The sequence below is a fragment of the Pristis pectinata genome, chromosome 22, assembly GCF_009764475.1.
Source record: "Pristis pectinata isolate sPriPec2 chromosome 22, sPriPec2.1.pri, whole genome shotgun sequence".
Lineage (NCBI taxonomy): Eukaryota > Metazoa > Chordata > Chondrichthyes > Rhinopristiformes > Pristidae > Pristis > Pristis pectinata.
In genome coordinates this window covers 33,750,985-33,770,913 of record NC_067426.1, presented here as the reverse complement: position 1 = coordinate 33,770,913, position 19,929 = coordinate 33,750,985, and the positions used below count along the sequence as shown (strand labels likewise).

General features: G+C 39.0%; 1 protein-coding gene across 3 annotated transcripts in view; it reads left to right on the top strand.

The window, feature by feature from the left end:
- The window catches only part of nfyc (nuclear transcription factor Y, gamma), a 69,486-nt gene that overhangs the window by 10,222 nt on the left and 39,335 nt on the right, over positions 1-19,929 (top strand). For 2 of the 3 annotated variants that reach the window (XM_052036205.1, XM_052036207.1), the window contains exons 2-3: positions 11,246-11,370; positions 15,510-15,581. In XM_052036205.1, coding sequence (XP_051892165.1) covers positions 11,248-11,370; positions 15,510-15,581 — 195 coding nt within the window. In that variant the 5' untranslated portion in view covers positions 11,246-11,247. Of the gene's footprint in view, positions 1-2,001; positions 2,300-11,245; positions 11,371-15,509; positions 15,582-19,929 lie in introns of those variants that run through there. The other variant, XM_052036206.1, reaches the window with a different exon arrangement.

Sequence of the window (19,929 nt, the reverse complement as noted above, 5' to 3'; positions counted from 1 at the left end):
ATTTATGCAATTGTAATGAAAGTTCACTATCAATGTTTTTTTTTCTCCTAGTCTCCCACTCATATCTCAGCTGTCCCTCAGGGATTGATTTTTCAACTCTTCTCTGACAATATCATCTGATGACACTTTACTGTACATCACCGTATCTCATGAGCCCTGCTTTTCTAGTATTCAGTGTTAAATGAACAGAAATCTCTTACAAGTAACTATTGGGGAGGCTAGGCCATCATCTTCAGATTCCATCACAAATTCTGTTCCGAAACCACCAACTCATTCCCTGTCCCTGTCCACAGACTATTTGCAACTTAGCTGATGGACTTGAGCTTGAGATGAACTTAGTACCACATATTCTTATAGTGAAAAATGTCACCCGTTACCCCTCTATGACATTACCATAACTCTTTCATTGCCTTTGCTAATCTGCCGCTGAAATCTTGCCTTTGTTACCTCTAGGATAAACTGTCCCAATATATTTCTGGCCTGTCCTTATTCTACTCTCTGAAAACCAGAGTTTGTTCAAAATTCTGTCCTTGTCTTAAATGGCATTGACTTCCTGTACTATAATGCCTTGATTTATTTTAAATACTTAGCCCCGTTTCCAAATCCCTCCACGGCCTTCCTTATCTCTGTAATTACCTTCATTGCTATAAGCATCTGAGATATCTACACCCTTTGGGATTCTGATCATCTCTGAATTTAATCTCTCCACTAGCTGCCAAGGCCCTAAATTTTAAAATTAGATTATAAGAGTTGTACAGTGCAGAAACAGACCCTTTGGCCCACCAAATCCATGCTGACTGTCATTTGAGAAGGAATCTGAGAAGGCATCCACACTAATCCCACTTGCCCACACAAGGACCAAATGCTTCCATGTCTTGCCTGTTTAAGTGCCTGTCTAAATATGTCTTAAACATAGTGATTGTATCTGAAAATTCCTACTCCAGATCTCTCCTTGCTTATCAGTTACCTCATTTAAAGCATGCCTTAAAATCAATTTCTTTGATCAAGCTTTTGATTATGACCCCACTATCTTATGGGTTTTTGTATGAAAATTATCACATGAGGCATCTTGGAATGTACATTGTAGGTGCTGGTGTTGTGCTTGTAGTTACCCCGTTTGGCTCTGATGCTGGTGTGCCTGATGGTTGCTCAAACGTGCCTTCAGGAAGTCAACCGCAAAGTATAGCTCACTTTGACTAAGATTAATAAGTTGTAATTCAGAACACTATATTTAGGCAATACTCGAGATTTTCTTTTTATGTTGAAGTCACATTGTAGGACCTACGCGTGGCCGATAAGATTAGCAAAATTGTTCCTTGTGTAATGATAACTTGAAGAGTCTTGCTGAATATTTGAGAAGGAATCTGACTGCAATTGTCAATGGAAAAGGATTCTTCGGAATGACGCCAATTGTTTGTGATTGACACTGTTTTTGACCAATCGGACACGAGCGCTGTTCGAATGGAATGTTCGCAAGACAGTTCCGACCTATAGGGTGCCGGTGGGGCGGGACAGGTCTGGTGAAAGGAAAAGCGGCGGAAAGTTTGCATAAAAAGAGCCGCATTGCTATTAAATCGAAGAAAAACAAAGCAAGGTTAGAAGGCGGGGTGGGCACTGCGATCCAAGCCTGCGCCAAAAGATATTCCCAAGGGCAAGCGAGTAAATCCATCGGCAAATAAGTACAAGGCTTACGGATTGGTGGCATTGCAAAGCTCTGCGACCTTTGTTACAATCATTCATGTTTTTTTTGCACAATAAATGCTTCTGTTCGGCGCGTCCTGTGCCCAGGCCTCTCCTACTCCTCTGACCCCTAGTGTGCAGGGCAACCTATCCTGAAGCCGGAAGTGTCAAATCTCCAGCTGATTGATGTAACGCTGGTCCAATCGGGGCGCGAGTGCTCCGGGAACGATGACGTTGTGGGCCAATTGAAAGCTGGCGAGCGTGGGAGGTAGGCCTGTAGCGGGTAGCAGGTTGGGCTGAGTTTCAGCTTTCACTTGCCAGTGGGGGAAAGGCTGCAGGTTTGTTGTAGAGAGTTTATCACTGAGACAGGGGTCAAGTGAAAGACAAAGAAAAATGGCGATTGCGTTCGTTTACGGGGTTCAGAACAGCAAGGTTTATACTTTGCAATGTGTCCTATCTGTAATGTACTGGAGCTTCCTTTGGGATTCTTTGAATTCGAGGCGCTTTTGATTGTTGGCCTCCTTTTTCGGAGCCTAGGAGAGACTTCCATTGCTCCTTTCCCACCCCCGTCCCTCCGGAGCAGGAGAGGGAAAAGCATACCGAGAGCCTGGATGTTAGGGTAAGTTTGAGGTTTTTCTTATGCACGATTGAGTTAGTGGAAATTATGGCAGGTTTTGCAAGGTGGCGGATTTCCCTCCCAAAAATCCGAGATTAAGAGAAAAAGATCCTACTTGTATATTACTCCGTGCAAACATTTCTGCGGTGTCCTTCAGCGTTCTTTTTTTCTTTACAAACCTGATGCAAGCAATCGAAGATTTTGAGACAGCTTTCAAAATGACTAGTGCATTGACACTGATTATTAAAGGAGAAGGGGTACAAATGTTTTTGCCAGGTTCTCTTTGGAAGAATTCTACTTTGATCACATTTATCCGTAGTTAGAAAAAAACATCCATTAAACAGTATCGAAGTCCGGTAGTTTGTTGGTGGGGGATGCAAGTTGACTGTGGCTTACTTTTTGAATCCTTTTACCTCCCCATGCCTAAAAGAATCTGGTTGGGTTTTCAAAATAAAATTGCTATGAAAGAAGTTTACGAGGCTTTTGGGCTTGCAGTTGGTTAGAGAGATTGTAAAGTGTGTTCAGACTACAGTGGCAAATTAGTTTTTTTCCCCACAATATCCCAAAATTACCTATGTAAATTTCATTTGAAATTGTTTATTTGTGAACCAGGCTGTTCAGAAATTGTTATTCTCGCATGACAAAATCTCATGGTCTTTAATGGTTTGTGATGTTTTTACCATTATTGGTGGTGACTTTTGATGCAGGTTCTTGGGCTTCACTTTGTTATTGGGATACATTTGTAGCAGTTACCTAGAAGAGAAACAACTTGAAATTTAAATGGACGACTTGAAAAAGAAGGAACGTAGCCAAGTGCCCTGTCCTGTATTTTTGTTTAGCTTGAGAATAGTGAGTGAAGGTCACTGGAATGTTGGCTTGAATAGCTCAGTCAGCCCGTGCCTCTCAAAGTAAGTACTGAAATACCGAAGGGGACAAGGAACGGACAGTGGGGGGGAGAAACACTTGCTTTTCAATTTGTCTAGAAGTCCATTAGGATTCTTATCAGAAAAGTGTTACAATAGCAATTGGCCTTGTTCCTATAGTGAGGGGTTTGATGAAGTGTGCTTGATATTGGTGTAACTGGGCCTTGAACTGAAAGAAAGTGACCTTGAAATACAGTTGTCTTGTTAGCTTTTCAGAGGGTGAGATAATCCATTGGATGGAAACAGGTTCAGGGTATGAAAGTATTCTACTGCACTTGTTAAGTGTTTATAATTATTTCAACAAGGGTTTCCCATTTTGCATTTAATTTTCCCTTGGAAATTTTGAAACGCTGCAATTTAGCAGAATAACAGGATCAATGGCACAGCGAATAGTAAATTTATTGTGATAACTTTTGAACATGTTTACAGCATTTCACAATGAGAAATTGTGACCATCAAACAAATACAGGTTTACCTCTTGTTTGTTTCTGTCATGATGCAATGCCATCTGCTTCATGAACATCACGAGAAGGTGAGAGTGGAGCCAGAATAGTTTCTCTTGCCATATTTTGCTGCAGCAGTGAGTTGGTGTAGGATATAAAGTGGTTTAAAAAGTTCATTTAAATTGTTCATCCACCCATTATCAAAATGAATCATTCTACAAGGTTAGATGTTACGAGAGATGTCTCTTTGACCCATTTGGTAAACTTGTAATAAACTTGTTTATGTGCGAGTACCTCTGTAGAATATATTGTAACAAGAATCTGTGGTTCTTCCACTATAAAGATTGTACAACTGTATATTGGTTATATGCTGTATACCTGCTGAGAATGGCAGCCCTTGATGTTACTCTTTGCCATCTAGAAACATGTAATCTGTGGTCGTGTGTTGCTGCTATTAGATGGGAGTAGAGTAGCAGCCATTTTCTTTTCGACGTCCACTTGTGTTGCAAGTCGGAAAATAAAATCTTTTGGGGCCAGGAAATGGACAGTTCAGCCCAATAAGCAATTATTTTGGATCAACTCTGCTAATATTCTAGGTCTATTCTCAAATGTATCAAATCAGTTCAAACATTTATGTTAATCCTTCAACTTTTCTCAGAAACCTTCAGGCCTATGGATGAGGGCATTCTGCTTGTCTTCCCCAATTTTTATTTGTCTGCTAGTGTTCCTTTTATTGTAACACAGGGAAGAGGTAACACCCAATGACCTTGTTGTATACAGTGCAAAATGCTGAATCCACCGCAGAACTTGCATTGTTTGCCTTGCAAGGATGTTACCAAATGTACATTAACATTTGCGAAATAAAAGTGTGTTGCCATGTTAGTGGTGCCTGCAGTTCTGAAGGAATGCCTTCCCATAATGTGGTGAACACAGAACCACCTCGTTCAGGGAGACGTTGATGGTGTCCAGAAAACTTACACAAGTGAAGCTTAAAGTGTTAGTGTAGTTGTGTCCACTGATGTTTTTTCCATAAATTATAGTAATTAACAATACCCATATTTTGCATTATTTTGCCTTATGGTTTGTAAATGATGAGAAGGGAAAGATTTATTAAGATTTGTAGTGGGTTATCATAAATTTTACTTCATGGAGTGTTCTGTATTTTATGTATATAGGTTACTGTTGTATGTTATGAGTCAAGCATTGGACCTGTTCTTGCTGGGGAATTGAAATAGCCCCATTCCTTCCAAAACATCAAACCACTTTTTGTCAGTGTAAGTTAATTGGTGTTTTGGAAGCAAAGATTCATGCTGTTTTATTGAAGGTTGGAGGGGTGGGGGGAATTATTTTCCATGAATTGAAGTATAACTACCTTGCATGATTTCCAGAGTCACAGACTAACCAGTGTGGAGTTCTTCCTGGTATTGTGTACATAAGAGGTGCTAAATGTTACAACATTAAATATTGTGAATACACACACTTATTATGCTGTAAAAATGGAGTGTGCTTTCAGTTTTCAGTCATGTGACATTAACTCTCCTCATTCCAATAATATGAACCCGTAATTTAAATGCAAGAGTTCTGATTTAATTGCCATTTGTTCAGAATGTAAAGGGTAAGAATAGCAGCTATTGCTGAGAGTAACTGAAATATTTGGAATGTACTGAGAATATTTACTTCTATTGGTTTATCAGTGTTTCAGTATTTGACATTGAAATCTGAATGTCGATGCTGCAAAATAATCAATCACAACCAAGTATCAGCTTGGTTGTGATGAATAGCACTTCTGTCTCTCAACCAGCAGGGGAGATGATGGGTTTAAGACTTCATTATCACCTTAGTCCAAACGTGGACAAAAGAGCTGCATTCCTGATGCAAGGTAAGAGTGACTGCCCTGAATGTCAAGGCAGTATTTGACCCAGTATGGTATCAATGGGAACCGAGAGCAAATCTCCATTGGTTGGAATTAAATCTTGCACAAACAAAGATATTTATGAATGTTGGAGTTCAATCATCTGAGCCCCAGGGCATCATTATTTGAGTTTCTGGATGGACTATCCTGGGTCCTACCATCTTTAGCAGCTTCTTCGATGGCGTTCCATCATTAGGCCAGAAGTAGTGACGTTCACTTAATGCAGTGATTGCCTGCATGCATGACCTACCAGCATTGAGACAAGTGGCAGGCAGTGACCATCTCCAATGAGAAAGCTAGAGCAGTCACTGAAGTAACAGTGGCTTTGTCAGAGGCTGGGCATCCATAGCAACCGATCTCCATGATCTTTAAGCCCCGGTCAGGAATACTCCTTACCTGGATGATTGCAGCTCTAGTAACCCCCAAGAAGAAATCTCTTAATTGGTGTGTTACGTGATATTCTAAATGTTTACTCTCTCCACTACCATTGCATGGGGGCTGCGGTCTGTAACATCACCTGTCTCCCAACCGCATGACTTCTGCAAATTGAGAAAGATGGGGGGCACAGGTCCTTTATCATCATTTAATATAAGAAACCCTGGATCTCTCAATCCAGTAGCACTAATGGGAGTACCTTCAGAAGGATTGGAGTGCTTTAAAATGGTGGCTGACTGCCATCTTCCATGGCCAGTTAATGTGACCAATATTTAAAAAAAATCCTGTTCCCTTTACAAAAAGCAGGAAGTTCTCTGTTGTACAAAAGCAAAATTGTGTGGATACTGTGAATTGCTAAATTTAAAGAATGTGCTTTAAAAGTGGGCCAGCCAACACATACGGAAGGAGAAATTCTTAGTTTATGATGAGACGATTCTGATGCAAAGTCATTGACCTGAAACCTTCAAAGTAATTCATGCGTGAAGCACTTTCAGATTCTTGAGACCAAGGTACTATTGTAAGACAGCTTACTTCAGGACTAAGCAAAGATCTAAGGACTAAGCAAAATAAGCTGGCCTCAGTTCCACCCAAGTTCAAGACTGCACAAAGTGAGTTGCAATGAGGACTGTAATGGGTTCTTTTAGAAAAAGTGCAAAAACAGCTGATATGAAAATGCAGCTGTCACAGTGCAGTAGGGGTTAAAGTCCGAGATAGAACTTTGTTATGTATTTGTCTGATAGATGTAATTAACTGGATGCTATATTTAAAACATTATTTACATATTATATCCTTGGCAATAAATTTGGATTCAAATTGTTGTATTTATGAAATAGGAGCTTGCTAATGAATATAACTATCTTAGAAGATGAAGTTACAAGTACATGTTTCAAGGGTGGAAAGATTTGATTCACTGAAGTTTTTTCAGAGATACCAAGTGTCTTGCCATTTTAAGTGTCATCATAGCTTTCCAACCTGACCTTTCTATTATATCAGCTGTGTGTTTGATCCACTGAGGGCTATTGATTAGCTTATTGTACGGCATAAGATTTTTAATGTGTGTGTATAAACTTAAATGCTCAGTTACAGTTGAGCAATATGTAACTGAAAGCCATTATATGTAGCCCTGGAATGTTATCAGCCAAGGCAAACAGTATTGAATAAATGCCTTGTCGGACAGAGAGTGAACATCACATCACTGGGTATAGCAAATCTTTTGGATAACTGGAAACTTGGATGTATGCAACAACCTGATGATTGTGGAATATGCTGTCTCTCAAAGCTGATCACTGTTAGTAAGGATGGTAAATTTCTAAGAGCACAAGCTGAAACAACCATACGTAGAACACCGACCTTCTAATACTGTGGTCCAATTTGTTATCTGTATCGTTTGGGTACAGGTTGTAAAAGCAGCTGTTATATTTGTACCCTTTTATCATTGGGTACAAGCATTCTGGGTAGGTAGGATATCTTACAGTAACTCTTTTCAAATTTGGCTTTTAACATTTCACGTAAAGGTGAGCTATGTCTGTCAGACTTATTCGAGATATGAGGATGTAGCCAATGCCAAGGGTTCAAGTCTCTTCACAAATTTCTCAATAGCAGAAACTTTGTGTGGCTGTTGAGATTTCAGAATTTTGCACACGTTATAGGAATGGTTTCTTGCATTATCTCTAGAGGTACTAATATAATAGTCATGAACATGCTTCAGGAAGCATTAAGGCTATGTTTCCGGAATAGCTCTGCTGTATACTGCCTGGCCTTAAGCATCATTGGTGATGCAAATACGCTGCTTTTGATGGCAATCTCTGTTGAATCTAACTTATTTCCCACTATTATTCTGGTTGCAGGCAAGGCAACTTGCCTCCACCCTATCCTACGTGAATATCTATAATAAGTATTGCTGAATGTCCCAAAAGTGGGGGAATGAGTATTCTATGACTAGAAGGGTGAGCACAAACAAGATTTGTGTGTTTCTTTGACCAGGGAGTTGCTATATTCACCTCAAAGGTCACCCACAGGAGCATTTTATTGTATGTGGAACTGCTTCCATAACACTGCACTCCCTTAATTTCTTTTCTTCCTTTGAGCATAATATTGCATCTGCTTTAGTTAGCAAATGTTAATATATGGACTGTCCTCATTAAAAGCAGCTGTTAAGTTGTTTTGTTTTTAAACCTTCATTTAATAATCACTTAGCAGAATCTTTGAACCATGATGAGAGATGGCTGAGAAATACTTCAGTGACACAATTTAAGATCCAGATCCTATTGCCCAAGCTTGATGGAGTCTGTCTTGCATTCACAGCATTAGGAGATAAATCAGTCACATGTACTCTCAAGTGTTGCAGTATATTTCCAACTAACCTTCACAATTGAACCTGAATAGTGAGTAGTATTTGCACGTCTCAAATGGAAACACTGCTATGTGTACGACAAGAAGACCCTGGTAACTTTAATTTATTGTTTTCATTTAAACATTGTATTTTAAAGTAACCTTGATCCTCAACATGCAAGTACCAGAAAAAATTGTTTCAAAACGTATGGTATACTGGTGTCCAACTAGCCTTGCAATACGGTTCCTACTTGTTCTGCAAATTAGATTGTAGCCTGTGACATTGAGAGAGTTTTAATTGGCGATTATTAGATAGCTATTTTCTTGTTATGTGAATATGATTCCCATTTTCTCATTGTAAAGGTTGAGATGTTTTGGCATATTAGATTAACCAGAAATTAGAACACAGTTTCATCTTGTTATCTTATTTTAAAATAGAAATGTTCCTCACATGCTGAGTCTTGTTAAGGTATAATCAGTCAGACTTGCTCCAGACACTATCTTCCAACTTCACTAAAGTGCGAGGAGCCTAGACATTGTGGCAGGTCATTTGATCACTTTTTGGGATTATGGATTTGGCTCATTCTACGAGCACAAATGATTCAACTGCGTTTTGCCAATTCTTCTAGTAGCAATACCAAGGCCTGCCTCATGCTTCTCGGGATTGTATAAAGCTGGGAAACACATTTTTTATGAATTTTGAAATATTATTCATAAATCCAGATTGGAAGTTGACTAAAAACAAGTGCAAGTCAGGCGATTGTAATCATTTTCAACTTCATTGAGTTGTGATCGTTTGCATGAGTAAGCAAGCTGAGTTAATATAAATATTTTCAGGAAAAACTTAAGTCCTTGTTTCCATAAAGATATTGCTCTTGGAAATAATTCATTACCCTGTACTGAATGGTTGGGTAAACTGAGCTTATGCAACACTTTCAGAGTTCAAAGTGCCAATTAAATTAGTAACCAGAGACATTTAAAAATTCTAAGAGGTGGGTGTTTAATTAGAATTCCCAGTTCAAAGGTAAATTTTCGGTTCAGTTTTGCTGATATGCTAAGCTGGACTGCTGAAGGATTTGTACTGTTACCCAGAAGGTATTGAGAATTATTGCTTCATTTTTGCATGCATTTCAGGTGTACAGTTCTGAATTGTGTATTTCCCCATTTGGAAACATTGCCTCCACAGTGGGTTTGAACCTGAGAAAATGGGATCTGAGCCTTTTTGTTTTCTCATTTACTTCTGATATTCAGTATTGTCTTAGACTTCAGTGAAATATAATGAATGCGAAAGTTTTCTCCACACGTGTCCTTGGATTTTCCAGCAATAAAATACTTTTCTTTTTCTGCTGAATTTGGTTTGTTTTTGGGAGGATTTTGATTGCTTCTACAGAAACCATATTGGTATTGGTTTATTGTTGTCACTTGTACCGAGGTACAGTGAAAAGCATGTCTTACAAATCCTGGCAAGAATAAGATCCTTCAGAGAACAGGGAACATTTTGATAAAACTCCTCAAGGATAACTTCATGGCAAGTGTTTTTTTTAATTATTCGTTCATTTATGAGATATCACTACTGGTAGGATTAGCATAGGAAGGTGGTGGTGAGCTGTTGCTTGACTGCGGCAAGTATTTCTGGTTAAAGTGCTATTACGATGTTATTGGGTTGGGATTCTCAGGACTTCGAATGCATGGTTATGTGCTTCCAAGTCGTAGTGTATGAAGTTGAGAAGCACCTGCAGGTTGTGCTGTTCCCATGTATCATTAAATGGTGGAAAGGCTTTGTAGTGATGGGAATTGAATCACTTGTTTCAACTTCTGATTTGTACTTGTAAGTGCTGTAATTATGTAGCTGGAGTTTCTGGTCAATGGTGCTGCACTCCCCCTGCCCCCAAGGACTCCATTACAGTAATGTTATTAAATGGCAAGGGCATAATAACTAAACTATCTTTTTGTGATGGTCATTGCCTAGCATTTGTGTGGCACAAATGTCACTTGCTGTGCGCTGTTTCATTTGCTGAGGAGTTGTGTACATAATCGAAAATTATGCAATCATCAGTAAGCATCCTCATTTTTGACCTTTTAGAAGGAAGGTCATTAACAAAGCAGCTGAATGTGCACCAAGGACATCCCCCTGAGAAGCCCCTGCAATAAATACTTTTCCAAAATTGCTTCAGTAGTTTTACTTTCAGAAGCTTTGATTAGCAACTTGCATCACTATAAAAGCAAGAATAATTTTAAGATAAAACTTTTAGATATTAAGGGAATTGTGAAATATAGGATTAGTGCAGAACAGTGGCAAGAAAATCAGCCATGATCCTGTCGATGGAGCAGGCCGATTGCATCTATTTCTGATGCTCTTGTGTACTTCTAATACGTACAGGGTTAAAAGGTTTCTGGTATTGAAATTACAGATCCCTTACTGAAGTTATTTAGCAAAATAACCAGTAACAGTTCTGAAGAAACTCTTGTTATTCTGTGCACAGATTTCTAATATCTCTTTTTGAACTGAGTAGTATATCTCAAAGCACTTCCTATCAGTTTGCTTCTAAGTCAGCTCCAGCACAGTAATGAGGCAGTGCTACACAGCTGTAGCCACTATATTTTCAGTTGAGTCACTAAACGGACGACTGTCTGCTTTCTCAGGCAAATATAAAAGATTCCTTAGTAATATTTCAAAGAAGAGGAATGGCATTCTCCTGGGTTTGTTTATTATTTATATCACAATTAAAACCTCTGGAAAATAGAACAAGCACTTCTTTTAAAATTGCTGTTTGTGGAGCTTGCATTGCACAAATTGGTTTCCAAGCTTTCTATATTCATAAATATTTCAATGGTTGTAAGATGCTGAGGAATGTCGTGAAGTCTTGATGGGCTCTATATAAATTGAAATCTTTTCCTTTCTTAGGAATGTCTGCCACTGCAGATGGTTCGTTCAGTACAGCCTCTCAGGGAGGTGGCAACAGCGAAGCCCAACATTTGCTGCAGACGTTTTGGCCGCGTGTAATGGAAGAGATACGCAGCTTAACACCGGTATGTCTCATTACTTGTTTGCTTTGTGTGAATGTTCACTGGAAGTTCATGAAAATCCATCTGGTTGAAATCTGGATTGTGGAATTTTGTTTTCCCCCCCAAAAGCAAAATGTATAGTAAATATTTGTATGAAACAACATTTCTTAAATTAGAAGATCAAGCTGACCATTTAGTGCTAAACCAGCAAAACTGGACTCTGCCTAAGTCACTGTTAATGTGGGCAAGAATGCAGGTTGCAGCACTCTTGGTGATGTAGTTCTTGAGTGTGTTGTAGATTATGGTATGTGTTTGGGATGATACTAAAAGCATTAGGTCCATGCTTGATACTAGTCCCTATTTGCAATCTTTCTCTTCCTCTACACAGTCTCATCACCTAAAAGAAGGGTGGCATAGTGCTTCAGCTAGTGGAGCTGTTGCCTCGTAGCAAAAGCAACCTGTGTTTGATCCTGACCTCCGGTGCCGTCTTTGATGGAGTTTGTATGTACTCCTTGTATTACATGGACTTCTGCGTGTTCCAGTCTCCTGCCACATCCTAAAAATGTGCAGGTTGGTAAGTTAATTGGTCACTCTAAATTGCCCCCAGTGTGTAGGTGAATGGCAGAATCTGGGGTATAGTTGATGGGAATGGGGGGAGAATAAAATGGGAAGTAGCTGTATCAGGTCCTCTCAAGGTCTGTGTGTCTCCAGTGAAACTCAAGACTTAGGTTTATTAGCAAAGTTTAAGGAACATAGGTTAGGTTTCATTCTTTTCGTCCTTCCTGATGAGCATTTGGAGTTGGAAGAAAACCACTTTCTCCTTTGCTATGTATGACCTCCTGTGGTGACGCCCTAGATTTTCCAGGAACAGTTTGGCAATTTATTAAGGCTGGGGCCACTTAACATAAAACCTTTTGGGCAACCATCCATGACCAATCCTAAATATTCTTGTCATCCATGTTCATGATTGTACAGTTATCAATATTGGAGGACATTTGCCAATCTAACTAATGCCAGTTGTAATCTTTAACTCTTCTGAGATTCTTGTTGCATAACAAGATTTAAGATCAGCATCATTTTAATCACTCACACCAGCAGAAGGACACCAAACCTTGTGACAAACCCACTAATGACTGGACCCCAATGAGAAGTAGTCTCATTTAAAATTACTATCTGCTTACAATGCACAGCTAATTAGTAGTCCATCTTGTAATATCATCAGTGACACAATGGGACTTAATTTTTGCACAGTCACTCCCATGGCATCTGATATCGAGCAGATAATGTGTGTCAGATCTCTCGATTTAGTAATTATTTTGTAAACGAAAAGAAAGATAGATTGCATTTGTCAGATGTGTTATCTCTTCTGAAGTTGTATTGAATGTTCTGGTGTCTGCTGGTATATGATTGAAAAGTTGAAATTTAATCCTTTGTTAAATAAAACATACATTATGTGTACTTCTCCAACCATCCAGCAGTTGTCCAGCTCTTGGTTGTTTTACAGAAATGATATTTCCAGGATAGGCTATTTCCTCCTCCTGCCACGTCACCCAATTTCACTAAACCCATCAGTGTGTCCCAGGTACATTAGTTTTGACTTAAACCAATGCATTCCTGGTGGGCCTTCTGCCTTCCATTCTCTATAAACTTAAGAGCATATAAAACTCTGCTAACTCACTATATATCCCTTTCACTCTTCGTTTCTTTGTTCATTGTTTGATTCTTAGTGAAGTAACATTTTAATTTTAAAAATACTTACTATTTTTGTCAATATCCTTTTTCTTTGCCAACCACGACCCATTGTACAATCCTCACCAAGGTATATGGATTCTTATGCAGACTTGATTTTGAAGACCTCACTATTGCTGGCTCTAATCTGTCTATTTACTTCCTTAAACCTGTCTCTTTCCTCTCATTTTTTTTAAAAGTATCTTTTGACCTTCTGGCTATTTGCCCCTGTACCTTATGTGGCTTATTGTCAAATTTTGTTTGAAGTGTTCTTGTGAAGTGCCTTGGGACACTACAATGCATTTTCCTGTTTTGCTCAGATAGTCTTAGAAGAATGACTTGCTTCTACTCCAGTTCTGAGAGTTTTGAGGAAGCTGATGAGGTCAATGTGGGATCCTTGAGCTCTGTCACAGATGGACAGGAGATGACTGATCAGCTGTCTAGGTATTTTGCTAGTTGGTGCATTTGTTTTTTGCTCTGTGCTTCCGATGAATCAACTCTTGGTGCCCAAATGTTCCTTTTCCATTTGGAGTGGTCGTGAGCCAAAGATTCCCTGGTGCTGGTGGGGATGTTACAATTGTTTTGAGGAGGGTTGGAGAACAAATATTCTTGTGTTGTTTTCTCTATCTTACCATGACCGAGCTTGCAGTGTCTGTTTCAGAACTCCTGGGTAAACCTGCCCATTGGAGCAGACTGAATATAATTAAGGCTTTTATACTGGGATGTGGATCTGGGAGTGGACACTGACATTGGTTCACTTGTTACGTTCATAGATTTGGAGGATTTTGCAAGGATGATATTGATGGTATGCCTCCGAGTGTTTTGATGTTCCTGCTTTTGCTACTGCATGTCTTGGACACCAGCAGGGGGCAGGGATCACTGCTGGCCTGTAGCCTATGGTCTGTGTCCTGGCTTGAGTTCCTTATCGTTGATTGCTCTTTTCCTCCGATGGCCAAAGGCTGTATGGGTGAACTGAAAGTGATGAATTTATGTCCTTGGTGAGATGTGAGGGAAGTGGTCATGTATTGCAGGGTCTTCGCATAGATCTTTTATTGTTGGGTGGGCTGTCATGTACAGCAGCAGCAGACGGGTGGAGAACGTGTTAAGGTCCATCCTCCGTATGCTTCAGTGAATGGGTTGACAATGACTTGGAGTTCAGTCTCCAAGCATGCCCATGTGCAAGTGGCATCTGTATATAGCAGTTTAACCAAAGTTAGGGTGGCCTTGATTCTGACCGGAGGAGACATGGGTTGAAGAACTGTTCCATAGGTTTGCTCTATTCCAGTGGGAAGTTTGCTGGAGGTAATGTGTCCTGTTGCAACCAGAAAGACCGAGATAACAACTGTTAAGGCTAGGGGGCTACCTTGCTTAACACCAGTATAAACTGAGACTGAGCTTGTGCACCTGCTGTTTAAGGTCATGGCATGACATTGTGTTGCAGATATAAGGTGGAGATATTTCTGGCTTTTGACCTTCTAGATGTTGCCGCAATTTCTCGTTGTGTAGCTTAATGTCAAATTTTATTTGCAAGTTCTCTTGTGCAGTGCCTTAGGGCACTTTTACTCCATTAAGACCCTATATAAATGCAGTTTGTCAGAGAGCACATTTACTGTGGTCATTTTCTCCAGTGCTCAAGAATAAATTACATTGGCCTTGGTACTTTTCCCACCTTGATTTAGTGCACACCTTCCTCAAAAATGAGGTTTAGCTTTATTTGCTGTACAAAGAGGAGAGCCAAACAGTTTGACAGACAGAATTGCATGTGAAGAGTTATTTTTTTAAGCTGAGTTTCCAGCTTAAACTGTGTTTGATTTCTATCCAGTTTCTGATCTGTTTTTTTTTAATTACAAAAAAAAAGTTTTGTTTCAATTTGAGAATTATTCATCTCTGCTCCTTTTTCATTTTACCTTTCATTCTTTTGCTGGTTTTATGCTATTCCCTCTCGGAAATGTCTCTAAATAATTTGCTAAGCCTTAAAATTACTTTTAAGTTCTAAAGAGTTGTGGTGTGATTTCCTTTCATAATAAAATTAATCCCTGTATGTTATGTGGTATTATTTTAAAATGAATTGTGGGAGAGCTTTTAATGGGTGGCAGATTGTAAATGGGACTAAAATATTCCACAGTTGGTTCTGATCCAAGCCCAGAATAGCGCTTCGCAATTTCAGCCCAAAATGTGAAAACAATCTAGAAATAAGGCTTGTGGTCTTATTTTAGTGGAGCTTGTGTAATTAAGAATCAGTTTGGAATGGTCAGTAGTTAGTGCTCATCATTTAGAAACATCAAGGGCCGCACACTGGCCACCTATGTGGAATATATCTAGAATTAGTGGCAGTAATTTCTCTGGAAAACTTGTGCAATTTGCATGTTTGAGAAGCTTTCACATTGTGTTTTAAACCACTCTTTCTGGCCCTCTTTTCATATCTGACCCAACAGAATGATTTCAAGATGCAGGATCTTCCCTTGGCTCGTATCAAGAAGATTATGAAGCTTGACGAAGATGTAAAGGTACTGTGATTTGTTTGTGTTGTGGTAATAGGCAATCAATGAAGGTCACACTGGAGTACTTTTTCACTTGTGCATTTGGAGCCAGAACTATTATGAGTAGAAACTTGTGGTTTTTACACCTGCCCCCACCCCAGCAAAGCTACTGATGACAGATGTCAATTATCCAGTTGTAGTTCCACTATTATCACTATGGTTAAAATGCTTTCACTCATGATCAAGCATTGAGCCACCTTAGCTGGACGTATGTGTGGGCCGTAGATAGCTAATGCATGTTTAATTTATAAAGGGTTTTCAGCATCAATATTTCCTTTTAAGAATATAAATATTTAGAGGCATTTTTATCACTTGGGCTATTTCTGTTTTCTTTTCCTTTATGTAGTATCTAAGCAACTAAACCAAAATCTTGTATGACTAGCATTTGTATCCTTGCAGCTCAAAGTGCTTAAACATTCATTAAGAAATCAGCAGCTGATTGTTGTTCATTCTTTTTAAATCCCCACAAAAATGTTCGTTTTGATTAATAACCAATAATCCAATTAATTTTAATATGGTTTTATTAACAGAAGATCTCTAAGTTAAACTGCACAGCAGGTTTTTTATTATAGCAGTGGGTATACAAAAAGGTATCAACTCTGATGGAAAAGCTGAACAAAAATTGGGGGGAAATACAAGTCTGTCACTTAAAACATCGTAATAGGGTCACAAAAATTTCTAATTTCTTCATTTGTGCCATTTTAAATGTGTAATTTCTAATTTCTTCATTTGTGCCATTTTAAATTTGTGCCAGGCTCCTATTTTCTTACAGCAGAGTATGGTGCTTACCTGTGAAAAAGACATTAATAGAAAACTGGAGCAAGAAACACCCTGATTAGTAAGGCACATCAAAGCTAATTTAAGTCAGCAGGCACAGAAATCTGAGGTGGAAAGAAACCAGATACCTTTTGTGGATTCTTTAGTGTCGCGGACATCCAAAGTATCCAGCTTTAAAAGCTCGTACTGTGGTCTACTGTTCTTCAGACAGACCTGCAATAGTGGAGAGACTGAGAGAATGCAATGCTGCGAACATTATTCAATGATGCATTTAGGCTCTGAAACACAAGGTCGCCATTGAAGCTGGGAACTTGGATACTTGGGAGTCATAGACGGAGGTTGTAATTTGGTGAACTTTACAACTTTGTGTTCAAACAAACTTAGAAAATAATGAGTGGGAAAACTCTAATTTAACCATACCCATACATGTCTTTATGGTGTGGCTGCAGTTATATTACCGAACTATTTCAGAAGTCCGATCTAACTATCTGGGACAGGGCTTTTAAATGTCTGAATTTAAATGTAGTTAAATAATAGTACCTTTTTCCTTGAATTTTATTTGGAATTAAATAAAACACCTGGTATATTGAAGGTGACTCTGAAACTGCTTGATTATCATAAGAACCAATCTGGTTCACTAATATTCTTTATCAAAATTCACCTTGTGACTCCATACCCACAGCAATATCTGGTTTAACTCTTGTATCCTTGGAACAAGCCTTGCAAGCCACTAACTTCAAGGTTATTAGGTATATGTCAATAAAAGATGGCCATGTCATATTACTGACAAAAGATGATTTTCAGTCCCCCCCAAAACTGAGATTCTTTGTCATTAGGGAAATAATTTTTTGCTTAAAGTATATTAGAAAGTTCAACTTCCCTGAAGTCTAGATATTTCTTATGCCTGGCTGTGTAGTTAAAATTGTTTATCAAAGGCATTTATATAGCTCCTTAACATTGTAAAGCAACATGTAACAGTCTTACTTTCTTGTGACTAAACTCTGAACCCTTTTTGCAGCTTCTTTCGCCCACCGTGTGAGGAAACCAAAACTGGACATGTCCAGACAAACATTTTGAATACCAAAGTATTCATGGATAACATGATGTACTTTTATGTTGAAAAGTCCAGTTATTCTGACAACCACAGTGTTGCTGTTGGTTACTGCTCCTCAGTATTGGTCATGACAATATCCTAGTACTTCAATTTATTGTTAAGTATTGGTATACTTGGAGTTTCTCTTGTCCACATGTTTAACACTGTGCTTTCCTGGATTAAATGCCCTTTGTTGGCATTATTCCCTTTCTATCAGACTTCAGTTCTGTCTAGAGCTTTTTTCCCAACACCCTGCACACATTTTAATTCCATTCCAACTTTCAGACAATTCCTTTACACCTCCATCCAAGTTGTTTAAATAGATCATTGAAAGTATTGATCCAGCACTAGTTCCTTTGTGACCCAGCCAGTAGCCTGTCTCTGAGCAGATCAACTTCTGTAAATAATTTACTGCTCACAGGAGTTTATCCAGTTGTTAATCTATTGCAGCAGTATATTGGTTCCACAAGATTCTATCTTGGAGGATAACCTACTATAACGTATGATATTAAAATGTCAGTGGAGGTGAAAGAGCAAATATGTGCAAACATAATGGGTCAGAAGTATGGATATTCATTGACCATTGCATGATGTTCAATTCCATTCACAAATCCTTTGCAAGCAGTGTCCATGAGCTGATGTGGCAAGTAATGTTTGCACCACTGAAGTGCCAGGCAATGTCCTTTTCTAGCACTGTAGCTTAATCCATCTTTGAATTACTGTCATCGAGTCTTTTTGCATTAATGTACTGGAAGCCAATGTTGTTCAGAAACTCAGCTGGACCAGCCCATGGCTGAGAGCAGGTCAGAGCTTTGGTATTCTGCAACAAGTAACCCAGTTGCTATCCCAAAGTCCTTCCACCATCTACAAGGCATTCTCTTGTCTCCCATGTTTAGGTTTAGACCATTAATGTACATCACAGAAAGTAAGGGACTAAATGAGCCTTGTCTGGTGTTTTGCAAACCATCAAGGTTGATGGTGGCTGAAGACCGTAATGTAGGGCCCACAAACTTTCCTCCAGATGAGGGGGGAGGTGCTTAACTGGGAAGGTTAGCAGCATATAAATGGACTGGCTATCGAAGCCAGGGTCTTGATGTTGGAGATGGAGGCCTGGGTGGTAAAGATGCAGGTGCATTGCTTATCCTACAATGAATTCAGAGGATTTTGAAGAGGTATTTTTGGTAGTACCTCTCCAATGCTTTGAGCTGCCTGCTTGTATATAGTCCATCTCAAAAGCACATAGGGCATGCGTGACTGCTGTTCGGGAGACTGAACATTTTGATGCGCTCAGTGGAACCACACTGATGATAACCTAATTAAAAACAAAACATCTGCTGGCTTTTCTCCTTACTTTTTGACACTGAGCCAGTTTTGGATCCAATTTGCCATTCTTCCTTTGATCCCATGGGCTTCTACGTTTTTAACCCAAATGTAATGATGGACCTGATCAAAACCTTGAAAATCCATGTGGTGCTGCCCTCATCGACTCCCTTGTTTTTAGAAAGTGTGGCTTTCTAAATGAAGGTTTGTACTCTTCCATCAGAATGGTTTACAATAAAGTGCATGCCACTGAGTTTAAACTAACTCCCTGCAATAAGGTGCTTTATTCCTCCCTCCCCTTTCAAATAATACTGCAATGTTAGCAGTCTTCCAGTCATTTTGTTGCAATTCCTGTAACAGGGGAAGATTGAAAAATAGCAGTTGGAGCCTATGCAATTTCTTCCATTGGTTCTTTCAGCAGTCAGACATGTATTTCATCTGGGCCAGGTTATTTATCAACTTTCAAAGGTTCTGAATTTCAAACTTTATCTTGTACAATATTTTGCACTGTACCATAACAATAACATTGACATCATTCTCTTCACCCTCACCCCTGCCCGCCCTATGCTTGGTGTCAGTGGGAGAGCATTTTAGTGATTGTAATCATACTTCAATTGCATTTGGTTGGTTGCAAAGGATAAAGATGAACCAGGGGTGGTGTTTTGTTAGATATGATGTCAACTTTAAGCTGATATGGAAATGGCTACTTCAAGGTAAATCACTTTTGGAGAAGTGAGAACTATTCCATGAAGAAGTAGCAAAGTTATGGACTAAATAGGCTCGTATTAATAAGGATGAGACTCTTAAATCTATATGTTGTGCAGGTTAAATAATTGTTTTTTCTGGGGGGAAAAAAAAGCTTTTATCAGATACCAAGTGTCATACTTTGGAAAGACTGGAGGAACGTTGGATGTGCAAGGATAAAATAAAGCTATGAGAGTGTAGAAAATAAGTAATAAATAAAATCTATATGATATAGCTACACATAAAATTGAGGAAAATAGATTTTATGGAGGGTAATGAAAGAAAGAATAAGGGCCTTCAGAGTCCAAAAAGGTAACTGGCATGTAGGAAAGGTTAGAATGATATGGGCCAAATGCAGGCAAATGGGGCCAGCTCAGTTAC